We start from the raw sequence: 19,903 nt of genomic DNA, 5'->3' as shown, positions 1-19,903 counted from the left end.
TACCATAAGAGTCATAGGGATCGATGTTTGGGTTGGTTGTATTCCAGCCATGGATGAGGCCATCTGTTCCCCCACTGTAACACTGTTCACCATTACTGCTCATCACCACACAGAGCACTGGTCCACTGGAAGAAGCCCCCCACAAAGAAATGTTGACTATTAACATTTTCATTATGTAAAAAAAAAAAAAAAACAAAGAAAAAAAACCAACAAAAAAAGTCAGTAGAATCTTCAAATTTTCCCATTAGATACAATTCACTTGCTGCACGACTGCAATGAAAATTCTGCATAGTCAGACCATATGCTACAACACTTCCCACAAAAAAAACCTCCACAGTATTTGGTACTGTAACTACAATCAGGACAATTTAATCATTATGCACATGAAATGTGAAAAGTGTCATGCTTTTAAACTATAGGCTTTGTTATTTTGCATAAACAGCTTTTTCCCTTTTTTAAAGATCTAAGGCTCTTTCATGAAATCAATTCAGTAGATTTAAATTCACTGCAAACAGCTTCATTTTACAGATGCACCTATCTGACAAAGAGGCAAAAGCTGCAATGATGAACAGAACACCTAATTGAATTTGAACTGTATAATTTGTAGGTTTTTCTTTTTAAAACTGTGGTGTACCTAGCTCCAGACATAAATAATTATGCAGAAAGGAGATGAACATATGCAGATATTTTAAATAGCATGGGAACTAAAAGCATCACAAGCAATCACTTTCTGACAAGGTGGAAATTACTTTTTAAAAAGATTCTGCGTCTGTTTAAAAATCACCTATTTCTCAAAATATGACAGTGTTTCTCAGGAAATACTCACTTATGTGCTCTGAAGGTATATATTGGCTCTACATCAAGAGAAGCACTCCTAAATGAAGTACAAGAAAATGTTAGCATGTATATGATCTTACACAATGCTTTACCATAATGTGCCAGAATTGCTAAATACTTAAAATCACTGCTATGTCTTTTGAAGTGTTTCCCCACAACTTCCTCTCCCAACATGATTTTTCATATGTCTAGGAATTCTTTGCATTCTTTCCAAATATGATAGGATTTGTTGGTTTGGTTTGGTTTTTTGTTTAAAGACCTTCAAGGTAGAGAGGCCACAAACTCTCGCACACCAGTCAAACCAGTAGGTAGGTAATTCTATTGTAGGGAAGGAGTGGAGGGCCATCAGTATCACATGGAATATATCATTAAGTGTTCCAAATCCCTACCCAGAGCAAAGGAGCTTATGACACCTTGGTTTTATATCAATGCTGTAGCACAGTTACAAGCCACTTCAAAAACTGCTGCTCTGGACTTTACCAATCCAGTGCTCATTACAGACTGCAAGAAGACCACATGCTTTGCCCAGTCCTCCTAAAAGGTATGATGTACTCCCTTACTATATTAGCCCCGCTATGAATTTGCTCTCATTTCTGCAAATCCCCAGCAACATGCAAAAGACAGTGTACAAAGGAACCTAGCAACATCTCAGTCAAAGTTTAAAGCTATACACATCTATAGGCATATATGTGTACACATATATATAAAAATGCATTTTTATACATTTATATACACATGCAAGCACACTAACAGGCCACACTCAAATATTTTCACTAGTAAATTAATTTGCCATGTTATCTACAAAGAAAATACAAAAAAGTGAATGGTTTTCATTTCACAAACAAAACACATTCACAAACACACATGGATTTCTTCTGGCACTCTTTAGAAATCTCCATTCTTCTCTAAGAGCTTGTTTTCCTACTCTTGAATTCAAGGAACAATTTCCATTAACTCCAAAGGCCATCCAGTGAAGTGGCATCTACAATTTTTTTTTTTTTTTCCATGAATGAAAATGTTTTTTGAAACAAAACAAAACAAAACAATCTTACTTTTTTGCTGGGGCTGTTTTTTGTAAATTCCACATTTTTAATGTATGGTCCTCTGAAGCTGTTATTAAGACTGGTTCAACCGGATGAAAAGCGAGACCTCTTATTCCATCAAAGTGACTTCTTAATGTGAATTTGGGGTTCCAAGTCTTTCTCAATGCATCCTTATTGTTTGCTATCTAATAAAAAAAAAAAAAGCCAAACTTGTAAGTAATCTGGAAGGCACAAGGAAAGGAAGAAATCAGAAATTCATTTTGGAATTTTCAGAAGGTGTCAAATTACCTCACCCACTTCTCATAACAACCTGCTCTGGAGCAACAGTCCCTTTAACACTGATCAGACAATTCAAAATGAGAACAAAGGCAGATGTATTCCACAAAGGCAACCAGTAATGTTGCATCCACAGTAATACATTGTGTGCAAATCTGAAATACTCCATGTGTCTGTCAAGTTACACAATGTAAAAGCTGAAAAGTACCTTTTTGACTGATACTGCTGTGAACTTAGTTTGGTATTTGAAATTTGATCTATACCTACTGGCTCATTCATTAACACGGCCTGACTCAACCAAGCTGTGGTCCCTGAATATCTGAAGTACCACTGACAGGGCATCTCTGAAGTAAAGATCTAAGAGAAATAGAGAAGTGCCTAGCAGCACAGAAAGGAACACAATCTTACTTACTCACCTAAGGCAACACAAGCTCTGTAATAATGCAAGACAAGTAAAGATTGCCAGAAAAAAAACCAAACCCACAAGAAACCCCCCAAAACTGGCGAGCAATAAGCTATCATATTTACAGACATAATTATTTGGCAATAAATGCATTTTAGCAGATCCAAACAGAAAGCCCTTAAAAAAAAAAAACAGTTACTTCAACATCGCTCTCTGAACAAATGTTGACATAAAATGCTGAACAGACTTTTATCACTCTGTCAGTCAACACTGCCATATTTAAATTTACCTTCCCATAATGACTGCTGATGGTGGTTATGGAAAACCATGAAAACAATTGTGACTCAAATACTGATTATTTCATTATGTTGAAAGCTACAGATAATTCCAAATGATTTAGTATCATTAACTGCAAAGAAGAGACAACTGTTTTGAGCTACTTCAAGAACCTACATTTCATTCTGGAATGTGAGGCAAGGTGGGGGGGAAGGTTTAAGAACAAAAGTGCTTTTTCTTAAGCTTTGTTACTTCTGGATTTAGTAATAAAAATATGCTCCAATTAACAGGTTCTACAGATTTTAAACAATGAGAAAGGAGTTGTAACGAACAGCAGGTTTAGTTTCATCATATTTCTTAGTAATTATGTACTGTCTTGCTCAGGAAGACGAGTCAGTTTTTTTGCCAGTGTACTGAGCTGAGTTGGCTCAATGAGGGAACAGACAAATGCTTGAGCTGGTGCAAGGAGGGGCAGGACTGCAAAGTTAGCAGCTCTGGCAGATTTTCTGGAGATTGGCCAAGAAAGTCTCAGCAAAAAGGGTACAAGATGTACAGAGTATCCACAAATATCTGGAGAGGAATTTGGTTGCCTCAACACAGGCATCTCATGCCGATTAAGTGATGGAGGTAACCCTGCCTGTCCTCCAGCTGCCGTAACAGTAGCACAGGTCCTGTGTCACATCTATGAAACCCACAAAGACACCTCAGACAGCCTAACAGTGCATGCCAGTTCTGGCAGGATAATATTCTCCATTTGCTTTTCATTCATTCAGAGATGTTCCTCCAAAGGAGTCCAAGATGATTAGCTTATAAATTGGGAAGAAGATGGAGGGCAGTCCCAGCCAACAGACCAGCAGCAGAGGTGGGAACAGATCCCAGCCCTGACACACCACCTGCCTGTCTGCACCACCATCACTCCCCTTCACCCACCGGTCTCTCACAAGCTGTGAGAGGCTGGGTTACTAACACAGCAGCCAGCCTTCTTTTCTCTCTCCCCACTAAAATACAACAGCGAGGTAAGTGAGACTTGAAAAGCAGTTTGGGGCAGGGGGCAGGAAGGAGGTTCAGACCCCAAATTAGCACCTGATCTGGATTTGCCACTAATAGTAATATTTGTGTCTATACAGACAACTTGAAAACTCCAGAAACAGCAACTGTATTCAAGAAGGATTATGGACACTTCTCTTGTTCAAAATTGCAGGAAATCAAGCAAGGGCCTACTGCAAAGTCCAAAACCTTCAAGTCAGTACACAGTATTAAATGTAATAAATCTGTAGTTCAGATACTCCTACATACAGTACTCAGTCTATTATATTTTTATGAAGCTTCTTAATCTACCCAGAACACTAGGGAAAAACCAGAACCAACCAAAGTGAACATTTGTTAAAGACAACAATGTGTAAAGGAAGAAAAACTTAAGAGAGTATTGGCTACCAATCTAGGAAATTTCATCTTGTTAGATATTCTAAAGAACTTACCCACAAAAGGAAAATTTTCTCTTTTAGGTAATAAATTAATAATCTCCATTACCCAGTGAAAACCAGTCTAATTTACTGACAGACAGAGCAACATGTAAAAAACTTAAACCATGAAATGAGGTAGTCTAATGCTGCCATGTTTTAGAAAAAAAGAATCCAGTAAAAATGTCAGTGGGACGAAAGGGACTGAAAATAGGAAAGTGTCTGCAACTCTTGAGAGGAAATATGTTTAAAGACCAATTCACATGAATCTTTCAACTTCATTCTCCATGTGATTCAAAATTGACACTTAAAAAAAAATACTAAATTTCCACTACTCCTACCTGATTCACATTTGGCAGCTGGAAGAAGGTATGAAGTAGTCCAAAATAAAAACAGATTATAGTATTTGTAAGCTAAACTTCCAGTGCAACTTGAAATGGAAAAACTAGCCTTTCATTTTGCTTCAATAAAGAGCACAGTGACAAGAGCAAGGAGCTTTGTAAACAATTTTTTTTTTTTAAATTGTCAGCACTAGAAAAAGGTAAGAGTTGACATAAGCATGACTGAATTCCTGATCACAGGACTCCATAGAGGCATTTGAGAAGTGAACAAACAGAAGTTAATATTCTCAACCATGCAGAATAGGATGGGGTGGATAAAGAAATGTGAGATTCCATAAATGAAGGCTGTTAGCTCAGGATATGGAGACAGGGACAAACTCAATAGTTTATATGGACACTTGAACAATGAAGTCAAGCATTGAAAGCATTAAGATCTTGTACGGATGGTTTAGGTTTGTCAGTCCTCTGAATTTAAAAATTCAGCATCTAAGTTTTAGATGTAACTGTAAAAGAAATGAAATTTGTACACCATCTTACCCCTTTCTGGAGACAAAGTTGGGGAAGATTAGCAAAAAAATTAAGAGCTGAGCCCAAATTAGGAGATAATGCTAAAATACTGAATTTTAGCAGAGATGTTCTATATCATTGCAATCCTGATGATTCACAACACATCACATGCTCAGAAACTTGCTATAGTAGTAGAGCACATCTCTGCAGTGTCACTCTCAAAATGTGTGTAAACTTTTGTTGACCATTTAATTTATTGCTTTACAGGTACATACAAGGGTAGAACTTGAAAGCAAGGACCTGCAGGTTTTTTCTGAAGTCTCAGATTTGATTTGTGATAGTAAAATCCCACATGGTGATTAATTAAGGGTCAGATTTACTGAAGGGCAGGATTCCTCCCCAACACACAATACTAAAAAATCATCTCTGAAATCCCTTAACCTTGACAGAGCTGGGCAGCGCAATAGCAAGATTAACCTGAAGTTGACAGATCACAAAGGAGCAAATGATTAAAGTAATACCTGAAGTATCTTTTCTCAAGAAAGCAGAAATAGAGACAAAAATTGCATATGACTGCAAAGAAGCAATTTTAAGAAAGATTTTTCATAAAAAGTGAAAGAAGCTGTAGGCTATATGCATAGCCACAGAAGTGGTGGCCACAAGAGCCTCCTAGAAAGTCTCTGGTTCAGCTTCCAATTTGAAATGAGACTATTGCCCACACCAGGTAATGTAAGCCACAGCTTTCCCCCAGAGAAGTCTTGAACATCACCCGGGAGAGGGATTCCACAGTTTCTCTGGGCAACTTGCTTCAGTGCCACCTACTACATAACACTTTCTCCCCTAATGTCCAGCCGGAACCTCCCGAGCCACAATTTGCTACTGTTTCCTCTTGTTTTAACACCAGGCACTATGGAGAAGCTTGGCTCTGTCATCCTTGTACGCACCCTTCCAGTACCTGTAGGCTGCTATTCAAGCACCCCCTAGCCTCCTAACTTAACAAGACAGCTCCCTTAACATCTCTTCATCAGTCACATGCTACTGGACTCTCCAATTTCTCTACAACACTCATGAAGTGGAGGGGCCCAAAACTGCATAGAGGTATGGCCTCACCAGCCCCATGTAGAGGGGACATTAACTTCCCTCAGTCTGCTGGCCATGCTACTCCTAATTTCACTCAGTGTCACTGGGGTTACAAATACCCAGCTGTATCACTATCACTAATTACATTTACTTTCAACTATTTGAATGGCATGGCAGGCAAATGAGAAGAGGGTCTTGCAGAGAGCTTTAAGGCTGCTGTGTATGGGAAGAACAGATATGTCAAGCAAAAATTTGTGACATCCTCTGGCGGCATAATTTTAACAGGAAAATGTTTTCTGCTGAGTCTACACACATGTAACTTGCATCTGCCTTCAGCAAGTAGACAGTAGGACCTTGAGTTACCTTTAATAACCACTTACATCATAAGTCAGTGAATCTGCCTCATTGGCTACTGTAAGGCCTGCCAGTTCTCCAAGACCCAGCTCATTTTCAAGGGCTTCATCTGTTCCCATAATGAAAGATTTCCCTGAAGAAGGAGGGAATGTTAAAGCTTCCACTGCAAGAAAATAAAACAAAAATATCCTGAAACATAGGTTTATACAACATCGATTAATAAAAGCATAGTTTCCACTTCCAAAATACTAAATGTCTCCCAAGTAGCCGAGGGCAAAAAAAATATAAAGATACACATAAAAAATAGCCATTCTAAAGATAATCACTATACTTACCAATAAACAGTATCCTCTGAACATAATACTTACACTTGAGGTGTGCACGTCTCAAGACAGTAAGTGTAATTAGCCACAGGAGGGAAGAGTACACTACCATTCACCCATATATAATGCAAAAGTAACACAGAAAAGCTCAGGCCCTTCCCCAACTCAGCTATAAAATATGCAAATAGGCTCTGGAGAAGTAGCAAAAATGTAGATAAGAATAGCTGGTGGGAGCAGCTGGACTGTTCCTTCCTAAAACCATATCCACACACATCCAAAAGTATGTCTACAATAAAGCAGTTTACATGCACTCCAATCTAGCAATATGACTGGAAGCTGACAATTCATCACTACTTGTAAAATCAGTTTAACTACCAAACAGGCTAGTCAGCACTGAATTCCAGGTTTTTATAGCAGTATCCAAACTTACTAGTTCACAGCTGCTATAGCACGCCTATAGGAGCTCCAGTCACTGTAACATAAACACATCCATAGGCAGATTCACTAGAAATGGGAGGATCAAAGGCTAAGAGGAGTACAGTTCACACGCTTATACCACATAAGACTCTGTACCGAGGGGTGCAACTCAAAAGAAGCTGTGTCTTTACCAACTTCCCTGTACAATAGCTCTCCAAGTCTACACATCACAAAAGGGGGACTGAATAGATGAAAATGTGTTATCTTCTGGACAGAAGAGACTTCATTCAATTTTATACACCTTTTGTCTCAAATTACAAGGGTTTTTTCAGTAAATTACAATTTTTTCCCCTTTTAGCTCCATTGTAAATACAAGCCTTGGCAAATACTGTTGCTACCAGGGAGAGTGGAAAGGAAAAACCATCTCATTCTCAGCATCTTATTTAGTCCAACAGCACCAACACTAAGTTAAAACCAAGCAAACTATGGTTTACAATGAATAGCCTGATCTGTTCAGGCTGCTTCCCTCTTGTCCCAAAGGCATCAGGTTCAGATGTTATTCAATTCCCCTCCAGTCCGCCCAGCGTAAAAGCAAGCTAATCTTCCTGTGTTCTTTCCGTTCCACACTCATACCTCTACTGAGTGTCCTGTTTGCTTTCTATTACTTTTTACAACCAAATAAAAGCCTTTCAAGCTCTGCCATTTGATTAGGTCTCTTAGTTATTACCTTTTAATCACAAACATCTCTTACTTTCTTCGGCCTGAAGCCTAAACTGCCATTCTCTTTTTCTCTCTTTTGAACTTAGGATGTAATATTCCACTCAACAAGCAATACATATAGGACATCAAATTTCAAAAGTTACTAGAATAAAAAAAACCCTCTATATGCCAAAAATATCATAGAGTCTCAGATTTATAAAGGAATACAGAGCTAATACTTTGTAATACTGAACTCTGATAACAATCAGCTGTCCTCTTCTGTTTTTGTGAGATTCCATCTGAGTCTCTGAATTAAAAAACACATTTTGGAAAGGACATGAAAATAGAGCTCTGCTAATATGGCTCTCAGTACATGCGAGAAAAATTGGAAAGGAAACATTCAACAAAAAATTCCTCCACTTCTCAAAGTGTTGCTAAGTTACCCCCTTCTTTCATAAAGAAAATCACTGAGCGTTTAAGAAATAGAACTACTGAGATCTTTGGTAACTATGCCGCTCACCAGGGCTTTTTACGCATCTTAATTATAACTTGGCCGACCTACTTTTTCATGCTCACTGAAAGACTGCTAAGTGAAACCTGTGTTTTGCTCATTTTTCAAAAGACATATTTACCATTTAAATAAAGAGCATGATATGATCTTCCACAAATTAATGTAGCCTCATATATTTATTTTATTGTGCTGCATATTATAGCAATTCAAATGTTGAATCAAATAGATGACTTAGCAACTTTCAGACATAACACTACGGTAACCACATGCCTCATAGCAAAGATTTGTGGCTTTCCATACTTGGACTAGCTGCTATGAGAATTTTTTGAACACATTATGGAAATTAACACACTGGCAAGCTGTAAGTTGTTCTGTATGATTGACTACACAATCACCACATGCATTTAAAAGCTATACCTAGTCCCTTTTGTTTACCTGCAGAGCTTGTATCTTTGCACTTAAAAAAAGAACACATACATATATGTGTGTGTATATATGTATACATATACATACATTTAAAATTATGTTCATGGGGAGAAAACAGATGCTCTTATGTCCTGAGAGTTTATGTTCCACGCTTGACTGCCAGGCCTGAGCACAAACAAAAGCAAGTGATTTAAGATCCTCATATCCACCAAGTGCCAAATGTTCAACGGTATTCAGCCAAGACTTTACCTAGGTAGGTGTCTTGACCTTACTAATAGTGACCAGAGGGGAGGAATGGAAATGCCATTTATCACGCTTAGACAGAACTCATAATGCTGAATCAGTATTTGTAAAGTGCTTGGACAGTCTTAGAGAATGATCTTTAAACAGAAGTAACTATGAACATCTACCCTTACAAAGGTGCATGCACATTTTTAATACTTACCTTCATCTGTCCTGTTTATCTCATGTTCAATGAGCCTTGAGCTACTGGGCCTAGAAGAAGGTGCAACAGATGGCTGTAATGAAGGGAGATCATCAACATCTCTCAAGTTTGCAAGCATATCTTGCAGCTTTGACCTGTTGGGCCCTAACCAGAAAAAAACAAAAAATTAAATGGTTTATGCATAGTTCATGATGGCATGACTTACAGCAGATATGCTACGACAGCACATGCAACAATGGATCCTACCCTACATTATAACGTTACCACAGAAAAACTAATGAGCACCTATTTTCATCAGTAACTAATCATCCAGCATGAAATGAATTTCTTGAAAAGAAAGTGATAGAAGCAACTGAGAATTGTGAATGCACAATTTTCCCCACATTTATCAACTCATACTGCTACTTGCATGGGATGCTGAAGAATGCCTCCAGCTGAGTCACACTGATTGTTAGAATATTTACTTTTCCAAAACAATAGCTGACATTTGTGAATATTTTAAACTTTGTGCATCAGGTACTTTGTGCAGCATATTCTTATGACAACATGATTATTTTAAATTTATTTGTGCAGTAGTGTAGTATTGTGAACTATATAATCCAAAAAGTTATATTAAAAAATATAAATGCAACTGGATTCACTGGCCTACTTCCTGAAGCTACGTATGGTGAAGACCCATGCCCTTCTTGACACTTACCTGTGCTTTGCTCCATCATTTTCCCACATCCCTGTTTTGACTGTTTTATATAGGATTGAGGCTGAAACATATCTTCGGTAGTTTTTCCTGTTGTAAGTTTAATTAAGAATGGGAAAATGTCTTACCCATAGTCCATTATGTTTTTTCCTAGACCAGTAAATAATACAGCTATTTTTAAGCAGCTTTAACACAGAAGTGTACTCTAATATATGTATTCTCTCATAAAACCATTCTATGATTCTATTATTACTTCACAGGAGTGTTTACTACAGCCTTGCAAAATCATAGTTTACTAATGCAGTTGCAAACTCTACTTTGTCCACCCTAACCATAATGACTGATAATAAACTAAATTGTATTTAACTTGTCTGTCACAAAAATATTACTTGATTCAGGAAAACAGTAGGTAGGATTTTGCAAGATTGTTTTACTGTAATATCTGATTTATAAAAACAATATTTTACTTAATAGCAGTTCAGTGTCTAAGCACCATTTATGATGAGATTAAAGTCATAGAAACAAACTTTGTACAATTTAATGTCAAGATATTTAGTTCCTTCTTTTTCCCCGGACTTCCTTCCTCACACTCTTCTTTCACTATGTGCAATCTCATGAATAGCTGAAAACACGCTGTGATTCTTCCTGATTTTTCTGCATTGATGCCCTTCCAATGATGGTTTGTCCATGGAAAGATGCTTAATTTCTGTACTGCAGTAAACCATTTGGTATCCCAAGATCAAACCAATCAAATCAATCCAAAAGGTACTGTAAACGTACTGAGCAGTAGTTATCTTCGTGAAGGAGCACTAGATGTCCAAGTGCTGCCTTAGATCAGGAATTTTTCTCATAAATATGTAAAACATGTTCCAATAATATCTATATTAACAATTAAATATTAAGTTTTACTATAAAAAATAAAAAGCACTCAACAGCTGTTCGAGAATATAATTTCAACAGTTTGATTAAATAATTTCTGCTAAGTTAACCCTACAACTATTTACCCTGAACTACACAGCACGTCTGTGTATTTTAAAAATAATAGACAAGTTACAAAAATCAATTTCACTGAAGTCATATATTGGTATGCCCTCTCCATCTTAACTATAAAGAAATTTAGAGTCAATTTTGTGAATCATGAACACTTTAGTTGGCCAGCTCAGCTTCTTGTCAGACTTGCAATTTATTTCCAGTAACTTAAATGATTCCAAAGATGACAAAAATATCACTTGAGAAATTTCAAGTATGGTAACGATTTACTTTTTTTCATCAAAAAGAAAAAAAAGTGGTTTAGTTTGTGTATTTGATAGCATAATTTCAGCAACATAACCAACTGCTGAGCAGCAGCTTATCACAGTATCAATACAAAAAGTAAAACAAGTCAGCCTCAATGATGCGAGGATCTGACGCCTTTTGCGTCGTTACACATGTCTCGTCAGAAGTGAGAATTTTCTTGGTATTAATAAGCATCTTCCCACAAAGAGAAAAACGTCCCTCAAATTTCTTACTGGGCTACATGCAGTATTATTAGTTTACATCATTCACATATGAATTCTCAATATGGCTAGATGTTTGAAATACAGCTGTGAATACAGTGTTTCGTTTTAAACACTTCATCTGAGTTCAAAAAGTTTTAAAGCTTACTTATCAAAAAACATCGATTTTACAAAATAGATTTGTATTTCAAGTAATATAACAAAAAAAATACAATACAGGGCTAGAAACTGTATTTCAGATACTGATCACAGTCTTTTTGTTTGGATAACAATACCCAACATTTTAAAAAGCTAGTCCCACAGGTATGAAAGTCAATAAATAAATCCTGTGATTTACAAATAAACTGATGGTCAGAGTTGCTTCCTATTTCGAGCCCTGCATAACAAATTATGATGACAGCATGACTTTCATGTTGTGAATGTTAAGTATAAACAGGGGTAGAAATTAACCTGTTTTCTCCCTCTGTCATCTAATAGGATACTCAAGACAGTTTCTGTTTGGTTTTTTATTTACATACCAGACTTTAACTCTTCCTGTGAAACTGGCATATTTCCAGCTAAGAAAGGGTTCTGAAGTCTTCTATATTAAAGTGTGAACTATTAAACCAATGCCTTTTACAATTTAAGTTTCTGAATAACAAAAGTATAATCCATGCTCAAAGCAAGAAGTTTTAATTAATCCAACACCTGGTTGGAAGAAGTTATATCTAATCCACCTATTTATCAGGTAACTTGATTGACTGTCATTAATTTCAACCCCTGAGAACTGGTGAACAGGAAAGCAGTCAGGAGCAGCAAAGTAAAAGAGTAAGTAATTTTAGGAAAACATTGAAAGAGAGATAGAATTAAGGGTGTGAAAGATGTGAGATTTATGATTTTGAGGTGCAATGTTTTCCACTTACTCTTCACCCCCTTTTTCCCCTTGCGCTCCTTTTTGTATTGTTCCTTGAGTTTGGTTATTACTCCCTGGTCGACATTCCAGGCTTCAGGCATGAGACACTGGTCTTCCTTTTCTAAACAAAGTAAAACAAACGAAACATCCTTTTTCAATAACATCACCATGTGATCTCCACTGAAGGAGGTAACAGCTGCTGTCAATGGCATTTGTCTTTTATTTTAAACAGACAGAAATAGCACCAAGCTTGTGAAAGCTGTAAAACTGCTACTCACATTCCACTTCTACTGCTCAGAATTTTCTTAACAAAAAATTGAGATGAAATTTCACATGCCTAATTCCTATAACCAAGCACATAGCTGTTCAGAAATGTAAGCAACATTTACTTTAAAATAAATCAGGACAGATTTTTCAGCTTTTTTTTCCTCTAGGGAAAGAATTATTACATCTAGAAGCAGCAGCTATGTTACTGGTCAACATAACTTTACAACTCAGATGTTGCGTTGCATTTCAAATTCTCATTTCATTGCCTTTGTGCTATGTTGTCATTTACACAAAGCAGCAACACATTTAAATCATTTTGGAACACAGTATACATGTCACTAAGGTTTGAATAAAATCTTAAAGCACTAAAGCCATGAAATTTCACAGAAACTGGAAGGCCTCAGTTACTAGTCTTTGAGAAAATACACAAAACATTTCAACATGCCTAATGAAAAAAAGAATCCCCACTTTTTAAAACAAACAAACAAACAAACAAACAAAACAACCCATCTCTCTCAAATTGCTTCCCCTGTGACATGATACAGGGAAGTATTCTTCCAATAGTATGGTACTCGGAAATTTTGAACAAAACGCATTATGCGAGTTCGAAACTCTAAGTCATTTTTTCCATATATGGAAAGACTATACTGAGGCAGCTTAAAAAAAATAATTTGTGAGGAGGGAGGTAATACAGCTTTTCCTCATATATATTTATTTTCATGACCATTACAGCTACAAAATTTTTTGACATGCATTATCTTTTTGCTTTTTTTCCCCATTAAATCAGACCAAGTTTGCTTTGTACATCAATAAACTATTCTAGACAACTTATCCTCAGACTAATATGCAGAAAGAGTATTAAATGTCTATAGAGGAAGCAGAACACTATCAGTCACAATCTGAAGGAGTCACTATGGTTGGACAGAAGATAGAAAACCAGACATGGGTTATTATGGGGACTGACTTGTTAGAAATAAACTATGCTGAAAAAAACCTAGGGATCCTCCATCAACATCAAATCAAACAGGAGTCAGCAACATACTCTTGCAGCAAGGGAGATCAATCCTATCCTGAGCTGTATTAACAAGAACATAGAGAGCAGGGTGAGGGAAGTGATTACTCCCCTCTGTTTGGCACTTGTCAGACCACACCTTAAGTACTGCATCCAGTATAATATTTCTTATACTGGGAAACCTTGTAAATGTAATGCTAAGTACCTACTATCGACATAGTACAGCAAGTCCAGGGAGCCACTAAGATGGTTAAGGCAGCTGGAGCAGGTGAGCTACAAGGAGGGGCTGAGACTACTGTGAGTGTTCAGCAATGGCAGAAGAGGCATCTTAGTACTGCCTACAACTACCTAATGGGCAGGTGTAGAGAAGACAGACTCTGCTTAGACTTGCATCACAGAAGGGCAAAATACTTCTTACTATGAGGACTGTCAAATACCAGAATACTGCCCCTGAGAGTTTATGGGAACTCCTTTCTTGGAAGATACTCAAAACTTGACCAGAAGGCCAGAGTAACCTGCTGCAAATGGATCTGAGCAGGAGGTTGGACTAGATGATCTCTCACCCCTTTCAGTCATGATCCTATAATCAGGAGTGACAGATTAAATCAAGACCTGAAGTCTTGAGACATTAGGCTTTTTGCAGCTGCTATGAAAATAGAGAGGTATTAATAAGCTGAAGAGAGGCTCTAAAAAAGATGGTCTGTGGGCTAAGTCATGTCCTCTTAATACACATGCCCAATTAAGTACCACTAATGATCACAAATTGCGTGAAGAACTGAAAAGAGGTATGAGAAAATCATGCTTGAGAGAAACAAGTACGTATTGTTTCTGGGACCAGGTTATAAGTTTTAATCATGCTTTTCCTCCCTGGCTAGACAAGATTTTTTGCTCTCCTCCAACAAAAAGTTTAAATGAATTTATATTAGACTGTATTGTTGCCAGGAAAATACTTAATACATTAATCTTCTACAGACTGTCCCAGGATGCTTCCTGCATGTCCCACAGGTTCTGTTCAACTTCACAAGTGGATCCTGAACTACTACTGTGCAAGTGCTTTATAGTTTAAAAATTACCTGAACTCTTCTGAGGACCTGTCAAGCCAAATGGGTTGAACAGATTACTGTAACTGATCAGTAGTGGTTGGGATCCAAAATGAAGCAAGGACTTCCTTTGTTTGCTTCTATCCTCACTACACAACATCACTCTTCCATGTTACATTTAACAGTTTAACTTAAATCAAATTAAAGTGATTCATAACAGCAGTTCCTTGAAGAAGCTTATTCTTATATAGTTACAATAAAAGACACAGGTTGTGAAACGAGTAACTGAAAAACATGAACGTCTATACTCAAAAAACCCCTTAGTATTTCTAGAAATGAAACTACTACTTTCCATGACAATTTATTTTCAGTGTTAGACTTTTGCTCATTTGTACTCATCTGTCATCAATGAAAGTAAAAATAAACCCGAAGTGTGAATTTGAGAACAAAAAAGCTCCTGTTGGCATACTAACTTTTCAGTGACACAAGCAATAGCTACACTTATAAAGCATAAATGGATAAAATTTAATATTAAAGAGAAGTATCAGAACAACCTAATAAAAATATTTTTTGTAAAAAAGAGTAACATTCCTAAATTTGTTTGGTGAACAGAATACCAACTGCTGTATCTAACGATATTGAGGCACATCCTCTTAAGCAGAGAGACTACACCACACTGTACAATAATTTGGAGTCCAGCCAGGAGCTGGACATGGCTTCAGTGAAATACAGCACCTTGGAGCTGTTAGCTAATGTGAGATTCACAGCTCCCATGGCTTATTTGTCTGTTGAGGTTTCAGATCCATTATAAAGCTCAATTACTTCCCATTCATCTCCCATAGTCCCCTGTGTCCACTTATGCTTAAGATTTTGCAGAGCAGCTTAAGGAGGAAACAACTCCCCATCAAGATATTTAACCAGTTCTCTTCCTTCTTCCCTTCCCTATGCAGTGGGTTTATGCAGAATAATTATATCAAGGTAAAGTGGATGCTGGCATTCTGGGTTGCAGGACACAAACCTCAAAGGACAGAGAACAGTTTGTGAAATGTCTCTCTAATGACTAGGGGGCGTAAAGATCTATTCTTCTGATAAATTATAAAAGAAAATTTGAGCAACTGAATAACTCATATTGCCCAGATTGCTAACACACAGTAAGAGTACAATTAATTCAGTCTTTATGACTCACATTACTCTCTGTATCAAAGTGGGAGAAACCAAAGATGACGAATAACTTTCATGTCATAACTGTAAAATACAACTTTATCAGAGCCCTTCATTAGCATGGGTCACTGGGAAAACACATTGAAATTCCACTCATAAAATTCAAATTCTGTCTACCTTATTATTAAAGGAAAGGAAAAAGATAATGACCAAAAACATAAACCTTGAAGAATCCTTAAAGCAGTATACAGAAAAATGAGAATATTACATCAAGAGGACTTCAGTCTGTCAATTATTTACTGTAGGAATACTCAAAAGGTGCTGTGATCATGACAGAGATCTCAATCAATCAATCACTCACAATATATTCTTAGCACATTTTTTTTTTCTCCTGGTACAATCCATTAAACTTCCTTACCCCAGTCTGTTCCATCTCCTGAACTTCTTGATTCCCCATCACCTTCATCAGAGGTAACCAAAAAGTCAAACTCTTTCAAAGCTTCTTCTGTATCTCTGTCTTCACTGCTGTCAGATAGCACTCTTTTCCTTACAATCTGAAAGGTCAGGAAGGAGACAAAAAAGCTGAATCAAGTTACACGCACATCTTTATACTGAGCAGTACCGTCTCATCTTCTATGCAAAATCCTAAGAGGAAGTTAAAGAAGCAGAAAACTATACATTAATAAGCAAATCTGGAATAAGCATACAGACTTTGTTCAAATTTCTAAGTCAAAATGAAATTTGCCTGTAGATCTTTCTTCCCACGAACACCAATAATCAATCACTGGATAGTAAGTCTACACTGACCTAGACCACTATTTTTTTTTATACCAGAGAAGTACAAACTTTCTCTTAATACAGATTTAAGAAAAAAAAAAAAAACAAAAAAAACCCCACACAAAACCCACAAAACCCCCAGAATGCTGTAGAAGGGACTTCAGCAAAACGAAACTCACTCTGCTTCTCTGAAAATAGCCTTTTTAACTCTCATCCCTGAAATCACTCTACATGTGGACCAAAAGACAAGTCTAGGGAAAAAAAAACCCCAAACCAACTGACGAGATAATTTGCTTAGGTTTAGCAAAAAGCATTCCATCCTGAATACTTTCTCAGATATTACTGTTATTTAAACATGGTACTTCCATGTTTAAACTGCATTTCCCTTTCAAATTCAAAAGCAAATTTGGTAAAAAATTATAAAACAATCAAATTTTGGTAAAAGAACAAATACATGTTTTTATGAAGGACCTCATTGTATGCTTTCTGCATACAGAAATGCAGTAAATTTACTTTTCCTTCAATAATCAAAATGGACTAGAAGCTTTACAGTTATTTGACTAACAGGTGAGCTGATGCCATGATACATGAAATCTGTAGCAAAAATTTTACTTCTACAGAAAAAGAAAAATTACATTCATCACAGCATTTTGACGTGGCACCTTGTGAAGGGTCAAGTCTGAGAAGACTTCAATATCCAATAGTTGAACATCTGCCAACATCCCATCGTTCATGAGGATGAATGACTGTTTCCTCTAAATACAATGAACCAATTTCAAAACCTGAAGCAATTCTAAATTTCGAGCCTCATTCCTTCAGCAGGCTTATTGAACATACTGTATTACAGATGATTTTACAGAAGAGTCTCAGACATTAGTTCACAGCCCATGGATGAGAGGAACAAGCTTACAAAGCTCCTCTTTAAAACTGATGGGTTTTTAAGTGTTCATTCTTAAAACTGATCATAGAAACGATCACGTCCATCACAACTCTTATCTACTTCAACTGTTAGGAAACGCAACTCATTGAATAAATATTAACTTTGAAGAGAAGAGGATAAAATTGAGTACTGATTGTATGTATCTATCTTATGTGATCATATGACCAAATTATATAGTAAAGTATAGATCATGAGGGAGTTTCAGGTATTTGACTGAATAAACAAACAAAAAAGTTTATTAACCACGTTAGAGTTTTTCCAGTTATACTTTTTCTTCCTTCCACAAGCTATTTAAAGAGAAATGTGGTATTTCAGTTCTGTACCCTACAAGGATAAATTTCTACAAGTAATTTTAAATATCAATACACTTATATAAATATTCAAGAAACAAAGCATTTTTGACATGCAACATTACGAACAATCCAAACTATCTGAAAATTGTAAAAAAAGGACATCTGCTACCTTAAAAATTGTATCCAATATATATCAAAAATACTGGGCAGGATGGAATAGTAGAAACACAATTTAAAAAATTTTAATCTGTCGCTGCAGACTTAAAGCAATAAAGATGACAAAACTTAACTTGTATGCACAAACTCAGAAATGCATATATAATTCCTCTTATGCACACATGCTTGGACAGACCATCATAAAGATGCATTAATGATTTGCACGTGTACATACACAATGATATACTTTGCATATAGGCATCTCATTAATCTCATTTTTTCTGTTCTTCGTAACTTTTTCAATTATTTTTTTCCACTCACTGTTGCAGTATCAATGATTGTTTTCTCTCTTCCTTCAATATCTTCTTCATCTTCTTCATCACTAAACTCTGCAGCTGCATTTTCAAGAAACTTGAAGGTCTCTAGCAGAGAGGCAGAGTCAGTCAATTCAGGTTTCCTAAACAACAACAACAACCACCACCATCATGAGCCGAAAGAAATCATAACAAAGTCACTTTTGCAATTTACCAGTCTGTTCTGTATTATGATGTCCAACAACACGAGACTAAAATAAGCCTACAGATAAAAACAGACCATTACAGGTAAAGGGCTTGTGGATTAAAAAACTAAACATTATCCATAAATTATTAGAAGCAACTGTTTCTCATGCAGCTGCAATTACCAGGACAGACACTTCAATTTTTTATTTGAAAAGCATGTTAAAGCAACGTTCATCTGGTATGTGCCCAAAAGCAACATCAATACTGATATACCATCACTGAAAGCCTCAGCAACAAGGATATGAGTTACAGCTACTAAGCTGGCCTCCCACATGTACATCAGGGTACAGGAAAACTTTGCTGCTGCTATGTGATGTTCCTCACCTTTCTGGGAAACATCAAACTCTAGATTTATCATTCATTAACTTCTAAGACATGGTAAATTTGCCACTATAAAACAATATAATGGGAAAATGTCATTGATGACTAAATAATGTTTATGTAGACCTTAACATTAAACAAGGAAACGGATGAAGATTGGGTAAAATTACAACTGCACTGGCACAAATTCAGGCAGTGCCTCACAACAGGAAGCATAAGGGTTGTCATACTAACAACTGAAGAGCAAGAATCCAAGAAGCAGGACTGTAACCATTATTAAAACTCTGATGAAAGTACAATTAAAGAAATCCTAAAATTAACAACAGGTACCGAGTTTTCTGTGCAGAAGACGCACTTCTCCATCAATACCTCAAAGATGAAGTGGTTAAAAAAAAAAATTATTCAGTTTGAATTGTAATGATTACTTCCAGTAAAACCTTTTGCATTCTTTATATGACTTTACAGCAGTAAAGACAAGCTTTATTGTTTCCTTACCTTTAATCAGTAGTCTTTTTCATAGTTCATCCCTAAATGCACGTCATCTTGATTTTCACAACCACTGAAACAACAGAATTCTCTCTCTCTTTCAGAATTGTAGCTCTAAATTGTCTTGAACAGTCACCCTTACTACTAGCAAGTGCCTTGCTAATGCTACATTTTGCTTCTGCTATGACCCATTTCAAAATGTTCAACTAACAAGCCTATATAGTAAGACCTATTAAACTCCCTGCAGTGTAAACACCTGATTATCTGCCCATCACCCACTTATTCCAGTGTTTCTTCATAACACTTTTCAAAGGTTTATTACAGGAAACATCCAATGGCAAAAGCTCTGATGTGTAATAAGGCATGACAAGCAGCACGCTTCCTTCTTTACACAGTCTCTGCTCAAGCAG

The 19,903-nt window shown here is 36.6% G+C and overlaps 1 protein-coding gene across 4 annotated transcripts in view; it reads right to left on the bottom strand.

Moving 5' to 3' along the window:
- STRN (striatin) overlaps positions 1-19,903 on the bottom strand; it is a 74,623-nt gene that overhangs the window by 16,495 nt on the left and 38,225 nt on the right. For 2 of the 4 annotated variants that reach the window (XM_052805336.1, XM_052805337.1), the window contains exons 6-14: positions 18,448-18,583; positions 16,379-16,514; positions 12,491-12,601; positions 10,096-10,182; positions 9,399-9,542; positions 6,604-6,740; positions 1,890-2,065; positions 827-874; positions 4-125 (exon numbers count right to left, since the gene is read on the bottom strand). In XM_052805336.1, the coding sequence (XP_052661296.1) occupies positions 4-125; positions 827-874; positions 1,890-2,065; positions 6,604-6,740; positions 9,399-9,542; positions 10,096-10,182; positions 12,491-12,601; positions 16,379-16,514; positions 18,448-18,583 (1,097 nt within the window). The remainder of the gene's footprint in view (positions 1-3; positions 126-826; positions 875-1,889; positions 2,066-6,603; positions 6,741-9,398; positions 9,543-10,095; positions 10,183-12,490; positions 12,602-16,378; positions 16,515-18,447; positions 18,584-19,903) is intronic. The other 2 variants (XM_052805339.1, XM_052805340.1) reach the window with 2 other exon arrangements.

This window comes from Harpia harpyja, chromosome 13 (genome assembly GCF_026419915.1).
Source record: "Harpia harpyja isolate bHarHar1 chromosome 13, bHarHar1 primary haplotype, whole genome shotgun sequence".
In the NCBI taxonomy this organism is placed as follows: domain Eukaryota; kingdom Metazoa; phylum Chordata; class Aves; order Accipitriformes; family Accipitridae; genus Harpia; species Harpia harpyja.
This window is presented reverse-complemented; position numbering and strand designations above follow the sequence as displayed.